The sequence below is a fragment of the Pteropus alecto genome, unplaced genomic scaffold (assembly GCF_000325575.1).
Source record: "Pteropus alecto unplaced genomic scaffold, ASM32557v1 scaffold44, whole genome shotgun sequence".
Classification (NCBI taxonomy): Eukaryota; Metazoa; Chordata; class Mammalia; order Chiroptera; family Pteropodidae; genus Pteropus; species Pteropus alecto.
In genome coordinates, this window is record NW_006436812.1 from 5343194 (window position 1) to 5355404 (window position 12211).

General features: G+C 58.6%; 1 protein-coding gene and 1 pseudogene across 1 annotated transcript in view; both read left to right on the top strand.

Moving 5' to 3' along the window:
• The first annotated feature begins 2603 nt into the window (after positions 1 to 2603).
• The window catches only part of CASKIN1 (CASK interacting protein 1), a 10909-nt gene continuing 1301 nt past the window's right edge, over positions 2604 to 12211 (top strand). The window contains exons 1-18 of the mRNA XM_025048407.1: positions 2604 to 2731; positions 2835 to 2932; positions 3133 to 3278; positions 3369 to 3464; positions 3592 to 3722; positions 4222 to 4330; positions 4412 to 4520; positions 4608 to 4702; positions 4868 to 4985; positions 6172 to 6273; positions 6376 to 6464; positions 6541 to 6625; positions 6711 to 6802; positions 7549 to 7659; positions 7743 to 7844; positions 9247 to 9385; positions 9460 to 11496; positions 12117 to 12205. Coding sequence (XP_024904175.1) covers positions 3135 to 3278; positions 3369 to 3464; positions 3592 to 3722; positions 4222 to 4330; positions 4412 to 4520; positions 4608 to 4702; positions 4868 to 4985; positions 6172 to 6273; positions 6376 to 6464; positions 6541 to 6625; positions 6711 to 6802; positions 7549 to 7659; positions 7743 to 7844; positions 9247 to 9385; positions 9460 to 11496; positions 12117 to 12205 — 3648 coding nt within the window. The 5' untranslated portion in view covers positions 2604 to 2731; positions 2835 to 2932; positions 3133 to 3134. The remainder of the gene's footprint in view (positions 2732 to 2834; positions 2933 to 3132; positions 3279 to 3368; positions 3465 to 3591; positions 3723 to 4221; positions 4331 to 4411; positions 4521 to 4607; positions 4703 to 4867; positions 4986 to 6171; positions 6274 to 6375; positions 6465 to 6540; positions 6626 to 6710; positions 6803 to 7548; positions 7660 to 7742; positions 7845 to 9246; positions 9386 to 9459; positions 11497 to 12116; positions 12206 to 12211) is intronic.
• On the top strand, positions 5442 to 5559 carry LOC112481590 (annotated as a pseudogene).

Here is a 12211-nt window from a genome sequence, read left to right on the forward strand (position 1 = left end):
CTTGACCTCCATCCCCTCTAAAATTTCAGCTCCTGCAGGTATAGCCAGATGAGCAGGTGGGCCTGGCTATGGGTTACACTCAGAGCACCTGGCCCTGCTTCCTGGGAGGCCCTGGCTGTGGGAAGAAGAGGGACCCAGCCTAGGAAGTTTTGTGGGAGAAGCTAAGAGCTGGCTACACTGGAACTAAAAAAAGTGGGCGTTAACAAACAAACATTAGAGTTGGGCAGAGTGTTTCAGGGTTGGTGGTTGAGAACGTGGCCCTGGGCATAGTGCGGGGTACTACAGGACAACCAGGTCATGCTCTCTTCAGCTAAATAAGTGACTATGGCAGGCCAGGCTGCATAATTCACAGGGCTCAGTACAACATGAAAACATGGATGCCTTGTCTAAAAATTAAGAATTTCAAGATGGCAATAGCAGAGCATCCAACTAGATGGGGGTGGGGGGTGCAGAGGGCTTGAGTAACTGTGTAGGTCACATGCCTGAAGCTGGCCCTGGAAGGTGGATAGAATGTGTGGGACTAGGATATGACTAGTCTCCAATTTACTGAGCACCCTATATGCTCCTGGCACTATTTCAGCCATGAAGGAGAGAGCAGTGAGCAAAATAGATAAAAACTCTCGTCCTCTTGGAGCTAGCAGTTTAGTGATAGAGATAGACAATAAACAAGATTAATGATCGTGATAGGAGCTAAAGAAAAAAAAATACAACAGATATGGGATGAGGCGGGGTTTACCATTTTAGATGGGGAGACCAGGGAGGCTTCACCAAGCAGGTGACATTTGGATAAAGACCTGAAGGACATGAGGGAAGGAATCATAGGGATAACTAGGGGAAGAATAGCCCACATACATATACACAGCATGTACAAAGTTCCTGTGGCAGGGCAGCCAGTGTGTTAGAGCACCATGCTGTGACTGGAACAGGTGCTGAGGAATTCAAAGGACTGTATCATGCAGAGTCATTGTCTAGTGAGGCAGGGGCTGTTGGAGAGTCTTCAGGAGAAGAGTTAGGGGATCAGTCTCATGTTCTAACAGGGTCCCCCTGACCTCAATGGATATGGAGGATTGACTGAAGGGGGGCAAGGAGGAAGCGAGGACACCAGTGGGAAGGTGATGGCAGTGATTCTTTGAGAGACACTAGCCTGGTTCTGGGTGGTGACAATGGCAGTAGTGAGAAATGGTAGGGTCCTGAGTATGCTTTGAGAGTGTCTTGAAGGTAGAGCCAATAGGATTTACCAATAGAAAAGATTTAAGATAGTCAAGAGGGGACCCAAGCCTGACTTCAAGGTTTTGGCCTGGACCACTGAGGGGAAGGGTGGCATTGCTGCTGATATAGATGGACTTCAGTGCCAGCGAAGTGTCTGAGCAGAGGGGGAGGGGCGGAGAGTGGAAATGCTTCTTTCTTGAGCCTAAACTGCTAGAAGGAAGTCCCCCTTGCTGGAGGGTGGGGGTGGGGTTCCTATAGAGGTAATATTAGTCATCACCACTTACTGAGCTGACTGACTCTGTGCCAGACCCTTCGTGCTTTATGTCTGGGAACATCTTTAGGTCTAAGAGGCCAACCTGGTAGTCTCTTTCAAGCTCAGGGCCAAGGCCATAGGACTAGTAAGGGGCAGAGAGAAGATTCAAATTTGGGCCCATCTGACTTCATGGGCTTTGTGGGCCATTGGGGGACACACATTCTGCAGTGAATGGCCCTGCAGCAGCCCCTCTATGACTTGACTCCCTCAGTTCTCTGCCCTTGGGCCCCCCGCCCCCATCCCTGTACTGGGCCTGGACAAAGGGGCTTCTGTCCTGCCAGCCCCTCCCTCACAGAGCAACTGACCCACAAATGGGTTATGTAACCATGGCCTAGACAGGCAGGGGCTTGGCCCAGGTCCGGCTGGACCTGAGCCCACAGGGAGGGCATCGGTGGGCTCCCCTCCTCTGGCAGACAGCTGGTGGGGGCCAGGACCAGGGAAGCCCCAAGTGAGCCCCAAAGGGGAAGTTTGAGCCCCTTGGGCTTTAGGCAGCTGACCCTTGGGCCTGAGTGTGCCCCTGTGGATGAGGTAGCCATTCTTGTGTGGTCACTCAGAGGCACTGGCCTACTCACTTTCCTCCCTTTCCTGCCTTGCTGTGTGGGGCTCATCTATATTGGCCAGGCCCAGGGCTAGGAGGGAGGGAAGGCTGCATCCTGGAAATGCAGATCTTACCCCCAGAGATACCCCCATTTCCGGGTGTCCCAGCCTTCCCAGGCCACCCCCAGCCCATCTGGGTTCTTCTGAGAGACAGATTGGTCCGGCTCTCTCCCTCCCACCATCAGCAGGTGCTCAGCCAGAGTCCCAAGGGAGGGGGTACACGTGCACGTGTGCGCCTGTGTGTGTGCACAGCCCTGGCTTTTGTGCCCAGGCAGGGACAAGCCTGGAAACTCTGGCTCTGTGAACCTCCCAACATCTTAGTTTAGTGGGAAACCAAGGTCCAAAAGCTGGTACCTGTAGCTGAGTGCAGGGAACAGAATCGAATGAATGAATGAATGTTTCTAGACTAAAGACCTAGATAGCTTTGGCTCTTAGCTTGCCAGGGAGCCAGTTAGCACCCTCTGCCTGTTCTTAGGCTGCTTAGAGGGGGCTGGGACCCAGGCAGGCTGAAGGAGGGGCTGGACAGAGCCTTCCTCACCGTGTCTCATTCCTACTCCCAGAGCTCCTGGGCTCCACCAAGAAGATCAATGTCAACTTCCAGGACCCAGATGGGTGAGTTCTAAGCCAGAGACTGCCAGTCTAGGATGGGGGCTGGGGGCTCCTGGGGAAGGCCTGGTGCCCTGGTCCTTACCCAAATGTTTGTTACCTGCCCCAGCTTCTCTGCCCTGCACCACGCGGCCCTGAATGGCAACACAGAATTGATCACCCTGCTGCTGGAAGCCCAGGCTGCTGTGGACATCAAAGACAACAAAGGCAAGGCCTGTCAGGGACTCAGAGCCAGGGGCAGGGAGTTGAAGTCAGGGGTCCCCAGAGAACTGGATGGTCCCTTGATTAAGGTCTCTGCCCAAAGTCTCAGGCTGGGTCTAGGCAGGGCCTCATGGGATCCATGACCTGGAGGTCAGGGTGGGCTCAGGGTCAGAAGCCAGCTTCCAACAGCCCCTGCCTGCCATCAGGCATGCGGCCATTGCACTATGCGGCCTGGCAGGGCCGGAAGGAACCCATGAAACTGGTGTTAAAGGCGGGCTCGGCAGTGAACATCCCATCGGATGAGGGCCATATCCCCCTCCACCTGGCAGCCCAGCATGGTCACTACGATGTGGTAAGGCCCACCTCAAGGGTGGCAGGGTGCCTGGAGTGGTGTAAGCTCAACAGACGCCCTGGGCCTGACTGCATTCTGTGGGCCCTGCAGTCTGAGATGCTGCTCCAGCACCAGTCCAACCCATGTATGGTGGACAACTCGGGGAAGACGCCCCTGGACCTGGCCTGTGAGTTCGGCCGTGTTGGGGTAAGTCTCCTGGGAGATGACCAGCACTCTGTCTGCTCCGTCTTCCTCTTCTGAGGCTGGAGTCAGAGACAGACCTGCAACCCCCTGCCCCATTTCTATGCCCCCTTATTTTGACCCCTCCGTCAAGGTGGTCCAGCTACTCCTAAGCAGCAACATGTGCGCAGCCTTGCTGGAGCCCCGGCCAGGGGACACCACTGACCCCAATGGCACTAGTCCCTTGCACCTGGCAGCCAAGAACGGCCACATTGACATCATCAGGTATGGTCATATGGCGGTAGGGGGAGGGGAACCCAGCTCGGGGGTCCTGCTCCTGGCTTGGTGATAAGACAGGAACAGCCAGGGAGCCGTGGGCATGTGATCAGGCCTCTGGATGCCAGGGATGCCTCCAGCTGCCCACATAAAGGATGCACTGGAGAGGGCTGGGGACGGGGCATCCATGGGCCCACAGCCTAGGCTCTATCATAGATAGCCCTGACACTTACGGACATGCTTAACTTCTCTGAGCCTCAGTTCCTCCATCCATAAAGTGGGCATCTCAGCAGTGCCTGTGTTGAGATGAGACGAGATAACCGCTGTGAAGGGTTAGCAAGGGCAGGCACTTCCACAAGTGTTTGATCACTGTCAGGTACCATGTTATCAGGGAGGCGGGCAGGGCTGGCTCATCCTCAAACCCTTGGAAATTGGGGCTCAGCTTTGGGGTGCTGGGACAGAGGGCTCCTGCTGTAGGCCCTGCCTGCTCCCCCTGCCTTCCTGTCAGACTCCTCCTCCAAGCTGGCATTGACATTAACCGCCAGACCAAGTCCGGCACAGCCCTCCACGAGGCCGCACTCTGTGGGAAGACAGAAGTGGTTCGGCTGCTGCTGGACGTGAGTTGAGGGCACAGGGGCAGCTGGGGCCGAGTGGGCGCATGAGGACTCCTGACAGGTCTCACCCCTTGGCACATGCAGAATGGAATCAACGCCCACGTGAGGAACACCTACAGCCAGACAGCCCTGGATATCGTGCACCAGTTTACCACATCCCAGGCCAGCAAGGAGATCAAGCAGCTGCTACGAGGTGGGCCTGAGTTGCGCAGGGGGCCTGGAGTGGGACTTGGGCCAGGCTGGTTCACAGGACCGGGGATTCTACCTCTTTTGTCCCCAGAGGCCTCTGCGGCTCTGCAGGTCCGGGCGACCAAGGATTACTGCAACAATTATGATCTGACCAGCCTCAATGTGAAAGCTGGGGATATCATCACAGTAAGGATGGCCTGGATTCAGGGATGGGTGGGATCTGGGATGCTCACCCCACAACACTCCCCACAGTAATCAGGAAGTCTCAGGGTGTGGGCAGGAAGCCAAGGCCACCCACTTGCTTGACCTGGAAGTCTCCCTAAGTGTGCTCCCTCCACCTCATCTGGCCAGGTCCTTGAGCAGCATCCAGATGGCCGATGGAAGGGCTGTATCCATGACAACCGGACGGGCAATGACCGAGTGGGCTATTTCCCGTCCTCCCTGGGAGAGGCCATTGTCAAGCGAGCAGGCAAGTCCCATCCAGGCCTGGGCTCATGGGCCAGAAGGAAGCAAGTGCACCCATGTTGGGTGGCAGGGCAAGGACCAAATGCTAGCCATTGCTAGGTGCGGGATCCAGAGTGGTATCCAGCAGTGTGTCCTACCAGTGGTCTCCTCATCAGTGTCCTTATGCCATTCTTTCATTTATTCAACAGACATTGTATACTGAGCACTAGGAATAGATGACCCAGATGGACACCATTTCTGCTCTTAAGGAGCTTGCCCCCTGGGAGGGAGGGGAGCAAGGGACAGTGATGTAAACACGGAAGGAAATGTACCAACCAATGACACAGATGACATGCTTTAGGCAGTGTGGTCAGAGAAGGCCTTGAGAAATGGGAGGGACCAGCAGGGACCATAGGCAGAGCAATCTAGACAGTGGAACCACATGTGCAAAGGCATGGAAACAGGAAAGAATGTGACATATAACTATGGCCATGCCATCCTGGACACGTCCGATCCCGTTGATCTCAGAAGCTAAGCAGAGTAGGGCCTGGTTAGTACTTGGATGGGAGACCACCTAGGAAGACCGGGTGCTGTAGGCGTAAAAAAAAAAAAAAAAGAATGTGACATATGTAAGTTACCAAAGGAGGCCCAGTTTGGCTGGCACAGAGTGAAGAAGAGGGAGAAGGGCATGACCATGGCCACAGGGCCATAGTTTTAGACAGGAGACTGGTGAGATCACAAAGATGGACAGATGGGGTGAAAGAGCAGGATGGAGTCCAGTTAGGAGGTGTAGACAGCCTACCCATAGTAATCTAGTTCCCTTGGGTGGGTAGCCTGGCCCCAGGCTCCTGGGTGCCTCTTTCCTCTCCCCTGTTCCTCTAGCACAGAGGAGTTTGCTCTCTCTGGCAATCTGCACCAACTCCTGCCTCCCCTACAGTGGCCACTGGTAGGACAGCCACTGACTTGGGCCCCTCTCTGCCACACTCCTGCTTTCAAATGTCTGGGGTGGGGAGGGGTCTTCTGAGGGTCTCTCAGCTCCTTAGAGATAGCCAAGGCAGAGGGAGGCTATGGTGCTGACCTCCGAAGTGTGCATGTGTTGGGCCTCTGCTCTACCCAGGCTCAGGGGCTAGGCCAGAGGATGCCCTCCTCTCGATGTCAAGCCCCCAGGCTGGGCTGGTCCAGGACTTAGGGAGGCTATACTCTGCCCACAGGTTCCCGAGCAGGCACTGAACCAAGCCCACCCCAGGGAGGCAGCACATCGGGACCCTCTGCACCCCCTGAAGAGATCTGGGTGCTGAGGAAGCCTTTTGCAGGTAGGTGGGGGGCTTCTGGAAGGCCAGAATGGCAGGACTTCTGCAATGCAGCCTCCAAGCCAGGCAGGGCCAGCACCAGCTGATGTTCCTTTGTGCTAGCAGGTGGGGACCGCAGTGGCAGCTTGAGCAGTGTGGCTGGTGGCCGGAGCAGTGGGGCCCACACCCTGCACGCAGGCTCTGAAGGGGTCAAGGTAGGTGTGGTGGTGGCAGGGCTGGGGTGGCCTGGGTCCAGAGCAGCACTGGCCAGCCAGCCTGTCTGGGTTGCAGCTCTTGGCAACAGTGCTTTCCCAGAAGTCTGTCTCCGAGTCCAGCCCTGGGGACAGTCCCATCAAGCCTCCAGAGGGCTCCACAGGTAAGAGCAAGGACGTAGCACTGCTGGCCTGGCAGGGAGGTGGCCCCTGAGCGGCCCTTGCCCCACCCTGCCCTCTCGTCCCCAGGTGCAGCCCGGTCCCAGCCTCCAGTGGCCCATGCTGGGCAGGTCTATGCGGAGCAGCCACCCAAGAAGCTGGAGCTGGCGTCGGAAGGCAAGGTACAGGGCCTGGGGCAGATGCATGGAGGGGCGCCCTGGGTAGCCTGCCTGGCCTGGCCACAGTACAGCTGGGTGCCCTTGACAGGCCAGCCCGGTCCTTCTGTCTGTCTGTCAGTTTGTGTGTAGGTGTTGTCTATTGTGTGGGCTGTGTATGTGAGCTAATGTGTCTAAGAAATGTGACATGGGTGTGAGGTGAACAGGGGTATGCATACGTGTGGGTGGTATGACTGCGAGGCGGGCACGTGTGCCTGTGTGTGTGCTTGTGAAAGGGCATGGGTGTGAAATGAGACAAGGTGTGTGCATGAGTGAAATGGGTCCTGTGTGCATGACCCGTGTGCTGGTGAAGGCGTGAGCTGCTGGCTGAGTCCTATATACTTCTGGATAGAGCCCACTTTCCAGGGAGTGAGCAGCAGCACTGAGGCCCCATTCCCAAAGCCCCTCCCATGGGGCCACACTGCAGGGTGTCCCTGGTGCAGGATTGAGGGGAGGGGGAAGTCAGGGCAGCTGGACCCTCTTGGTGGAGATCACGGAAGGAGGCTGCAATGCTGGGCGATGCTCAAGACGGCGGCATCCAGGACCACAGAGTGAGGAGGGAGCACTGGTGCCAGGCTGACCTAGCCACAGAAGGACCAGCGGACACCAGACTGAGCTTGCACAGAGAAGGAGGCACCTCAGTGGCTGGGTGCGAGCCTGGCGGGTGGGTGGGTGGTTGGGCGGGCCTGCAGCGGGTGCCTTGTGTCTTCCAGAGCGCTGAGGCTGTTAGCCAGTGGCTCGCCACGTTCCAGCTACAGCTGTATGCACCCAATTTCCTCAGCGCTGGCTATGACCTGCCCACCATCAGCCGTATGACCCCTGAGGTAAGCTCCCTGAAGGCTGGCCGCCAGCCATGATCCAGAAATAGGCCCCCAGCCTCCAGCTAAAGGGCCTCTCCTCTACTTAGGACCTCACAGCCATTGGGGTCACCAAGCCAGGCCATCGGAAGAAGATCACGGCAGAGATCAGCAGCCTGAGCATTCCTGACTGGCTGCCTGAGCACAAACCCGTAAGGCCCTCTGCGCCCTGGTGGCCAGGCCCCGGATGGGCAGACAGACAGACTGACTCCCTGGCTACAGCCCTCCCTGTCCTCCGGGGCTCCAGTGAGAGGAGAGCAGAGGATGTCCCCCAACAGTGACCAGCCTGGATGGCCTCTGTCCATCACAGGCACTGAGGCCAGCCTCCCTAAGGCAGGGAGATAATCCGTGAGGGCCTTCAGGGTGAGGGGAGAGTTTCCCATCTTCACTACATGCTTTTGCAAAGACCTCCTCCACACTCAGGCAGCACACAGGGACACCTGGCATCTCTGCAATGCTGTTCATTGCATACCCACTCAGACACCACAGAGGGGCCCACATTGATGAGATGTGTTTGCACAGACCCAGGTACACGTGGGGAAGATGTGTGTGAGCATGATTCATGTACACAGACAGCACACATACCCTAAATATATTCAAGGTGCCCATTGATGACTGCATGCACACACCCACACATTCAACTGCATGTGCTGGCTACACTGACGGCTGACACCTACACCGACCACAGGCCACACTGTTACAATAGGCACCCAGGTGGTGGGACAGATTCTGAGCCAGGACAAGGTGGCCCCAGGGCCTGTTGCATCAATGTTGCCTCTCTGGTCCTCTTGCCAAGCTGTGGTTCCCCATCCATCAATGGGGGAGATGCCATGGCCACCAAAAGCCCCCAGGGCTGTGCGTCGGGGACAGGCCAGTTCATGCTCATCCACCCTGCTTTGCCCCCTTCAGTCAGCAGCTCAGAGGTCCTCCTAGCAAGAATGTCTGGGCCTCACTTAGCTTTATGAACCTAAGGAGTGACCAAGTATGTTGTGTGTTGGTGCGTTACTGATGTCCAGCTGGGAGTGTGGACAGGTGGATGCCATTCAGGAAGCCACTGGGAGGTTCTGGGTGAAGACCATCATGGGTATTTGCACACACGTGTGATGTGGATATGTGACTTTGCCTGATGCAAGTGGGGAAATGGTGAGAGGGTGTGAGCGTGACACAGAGGGGTGTCAGTGCCCGTGTATGGCTGGGATGCAGGATGTGCGTGTACATGTATATCTGTTTGATGATGCTGTGTCTGTCCATGACGTGTGGGATGTGTCTACCGGGTGTTGTCTCCATGGCTGCCTGTGCAGGCGAGGAAGTGCTTTCTTCCCTCTCCCCCAAACTGTTCTGAGGATAAGGTCGCCCCATGTGTGTGTGTGTGTTTTCATGTGTGTATGAGCTGGCCTGGGGCTTCTGTCTCCAAAGCTGACACCTCTGGCCTGTCATTTTGTCCTATGTCTCTCTGTGCCGGGCTGGCCCAATGCCCCTCGCCTGGCAGATTCAAGCAGAAGGCAGGCTGTGAGCAGCCAACTCTGGCTGCCCTCTGTGTCCCCTGCCCCATAGGCTAACCTGGCCGTGTGGCTGTCCATGATCGGCCTAGCCCAGTATTATAAGGTACTGGTGGACAACGGCTACGAGAACATTGACTTCATCACTGACATCACCTGGGAGGACCTGCAGGAGATTGGAATCACCAAGCTGGGTGAGGCCCCGGCCCCCATCGCCTCCTGGTCCTTGCCACCCTCCCTGGCCTTACTTGCTCCGTGCCCCTCTCAGGACACCAGAAGAAGCTGATGCTGGCAGTGAGGAAACTGGCAGAGCTGCAGAAGGCAGAGTACGCCAAGTATGAGGGGGGACCCCTGCGCCGGAAGGCACCACAGTCACTTGAAGTGATGGCTATTGAGTCGCCGCCCCCACCTGAGCCTGCCCCAGCTGACTGCCAGTCTCCTAAGATGACCACCTTCCAGGACAGCGAGCTCAGTGGTGAGCTACAGGCTGCCATGACTGGCCCAGCAGAAGGGGCTGCTACCGCCACTGCTGAAAAACCCTCCAACCACCTGCCGCCCACCCCAAGGGCTTCCATGCGTCAGGAGCCCAGCCTGGGTGGGCGGGCACGGCACATGAGCAGCTCTCAGGAGCTGTTGGGTGATGGACCCCCTGGGCCTGGCAGCCCCATGTCACGAAGCCAGGAGTACCTGCTGGATGAGGGGGCAGCCCCTGGCACTCCACCCAAGGAGGCTCGGCCCAGCCGCCACGGCCACAGTGTCAAACGGGCCAGTGTGCCCCCAGTGCCCGGCAAGCCACGACAGGTCCTTCCAACAGGTGCCAGCCCCTTTACGCCCCCCCAGACTCCCACTAAAGCCCGGCCAGGTTCCCCCCAGGCCCCAGGGGGGACTCATGGTCCAGCCCCAGCCACAGCCAAGGTGAAGCCCACCCCGCAGTTGCTGCCACCAACAGAACGACCCATGTCACCCCGCTCGCTGCCTCAGTCACCTACACACCGTGGCTTTGCCTATGTGCTGCCCCAGCCCGTGGAAAGTGAGTCAGGGCCAGCTGCTCCGGGGCCTGTACCTGCACCTGTGCCCACACCTGTGCCCATGCTATGCCTGCCCCCTGAGGCTGATGTGGAGCCAGGGCGGCCCAAGAAGCGCGCCCACAGCCTGAATCGTTATGCAGCATCTGACAGTGAGCCAGAGCGTGACGAGCTGCTGGTCCCAGCTGCTGTGGGGCCCTATGCCACAGTCCAGCGGCGTGTGGGCCGAAGCCACTCTGTGCGGGCACCTGCCAACGCTGACAAGAATGTCAACCGCAGCCAGTCCTTCGCTGTGCGGCCCCGAAAGAAGGGGCCTCCACCACCCCCACCGAAGCGCTCTAGCTCAGCCATGGCCAGTGCCAACTTGGCTGATGAGTCGGCACCAGATGCTGAGACTGAGGGGTCTGGGACCGAGAATGGCCGGCTGGGGGTCCGGGCACAACGCCGGCGGGCTAGTGACCTGGCTGGTAGTGTGGACACAGGCAGTGCCGGCAGTGTGAAGAGCATTGCAGCCATGCTTGAACTGTCATCCATTGGGGGTGGGGGCCGGGCAGCCCGTAGGCCCCCTGAGGGACACCCCACACCTCGCCCTGCCAGCCCAGAGCCAGGCCGGGTAGCCACAGCCTTGGCCTCAGTGAAGCACAAGGAGGCCATTGGGCCTGATGGTGAGGTGGTAAACCGGCGCCGTACGCTCAGTGGGCCCGTCACAGGACTTCTGGCCACTGCCCGCCGAGGGCCTGGGGAACCAGTGGGGCCTGCAGATCACAGCCACTTTGTGGAGGAAGGCACCGCCCGGCAGCGGCCCCGAGGTCCAGCCAAAGGTGAGGCGAGTGGGGAGGGCCCGCCCTTGGCCCGGGTGGAAGCCAGTGCCACACTCAAGAGGCGCATCCGAGCCAAGCAGAGCCAGCAGGAGAACATCAAGTTCATCCTGACTGAGTCCGACACAGTCAAGCGCCGGCCCAAGGCCAAGGAGCGGGAGGCAGGTCTCGAGCCACCCCCACCACTGTCTGTGTACCAGAATGGCACAGGCACTGTGCGCCGCCGACCAGCCTCTGAGCAGGCTGGGCCCCTGGAGCTGCCCCCACCACCACCACCCACCGAGCCCCCTCCCTCCGACCTGATGCACTTGCCCCCACTGCCCCCACCAGACAGTGATGCCCGGAAGCCAGCCAAGCCACCTGTCTCTCCCAAGCCTGTCCTGGCTCAGCCGGTGCCGAAGATCCACGGGTCACCCACACCTGCCTCCAAGAAGGTGCCACTGCCAGGTCCCAGCAGTCCAGGTAGGTGAGGGAGCTAGCCGGGGAAGGGCCTCCACCCTACTTCCCCACTCCAAAGTCTGAGAGGATTTGATGGGAGCCAGGTAGAGTGGGGTGGGAAAGTGTCCTCAGGCCCTTTCATCCATCCATCCACCCACAGGACAACTCTGTCAGCCCAGAGTTGGGAGGATGGTGGCTAGTCCTCACGTTGCTCAGTGAAGGCGGCACAGAACCCCATAAATAGTAACACCAGTAGAGGGAGAACTCTGACCCAGCCGAGTGACCCCAGCACAGGAAGGAGGGGAAAGCATTCCAGGCAGACAGATCAGAGATGCAAAGGCCCTGTGGCAGTCAAGCAACGGAAGGGCCAATGGCTGCAGCAGTTACACCTGGAGGGGGATAAAGGTGGGGCACACAGGGCAGGGTTTGAAAAGGTTTGCACGGGAAAGCGCGCCCCTTGGCGGTCGCGGATAACTTGGGGCAGGGGCGGGGCGGAGGGGCAGCGAGGGCTGCGGCCGGAACCCACAGCAGTGCTGAGGGCTGTATCTCGGTTCCTGGGTGCTTGGCGGAGAGCTGCGGCAGGGCTTGTGCCAGCATGGTCAGTGCGGCCTCCCACTGCCGTGCGAATCTCCTCCTCTCCGCAGAGGTGAAGCGTGCCCACAGCACGCCGCCGCCGCCTGTGTCTCCCAAGCCGCCGCCGCCGCCCACGGCGCCCAAACCGGTCAAGGTCGCGGCAGGG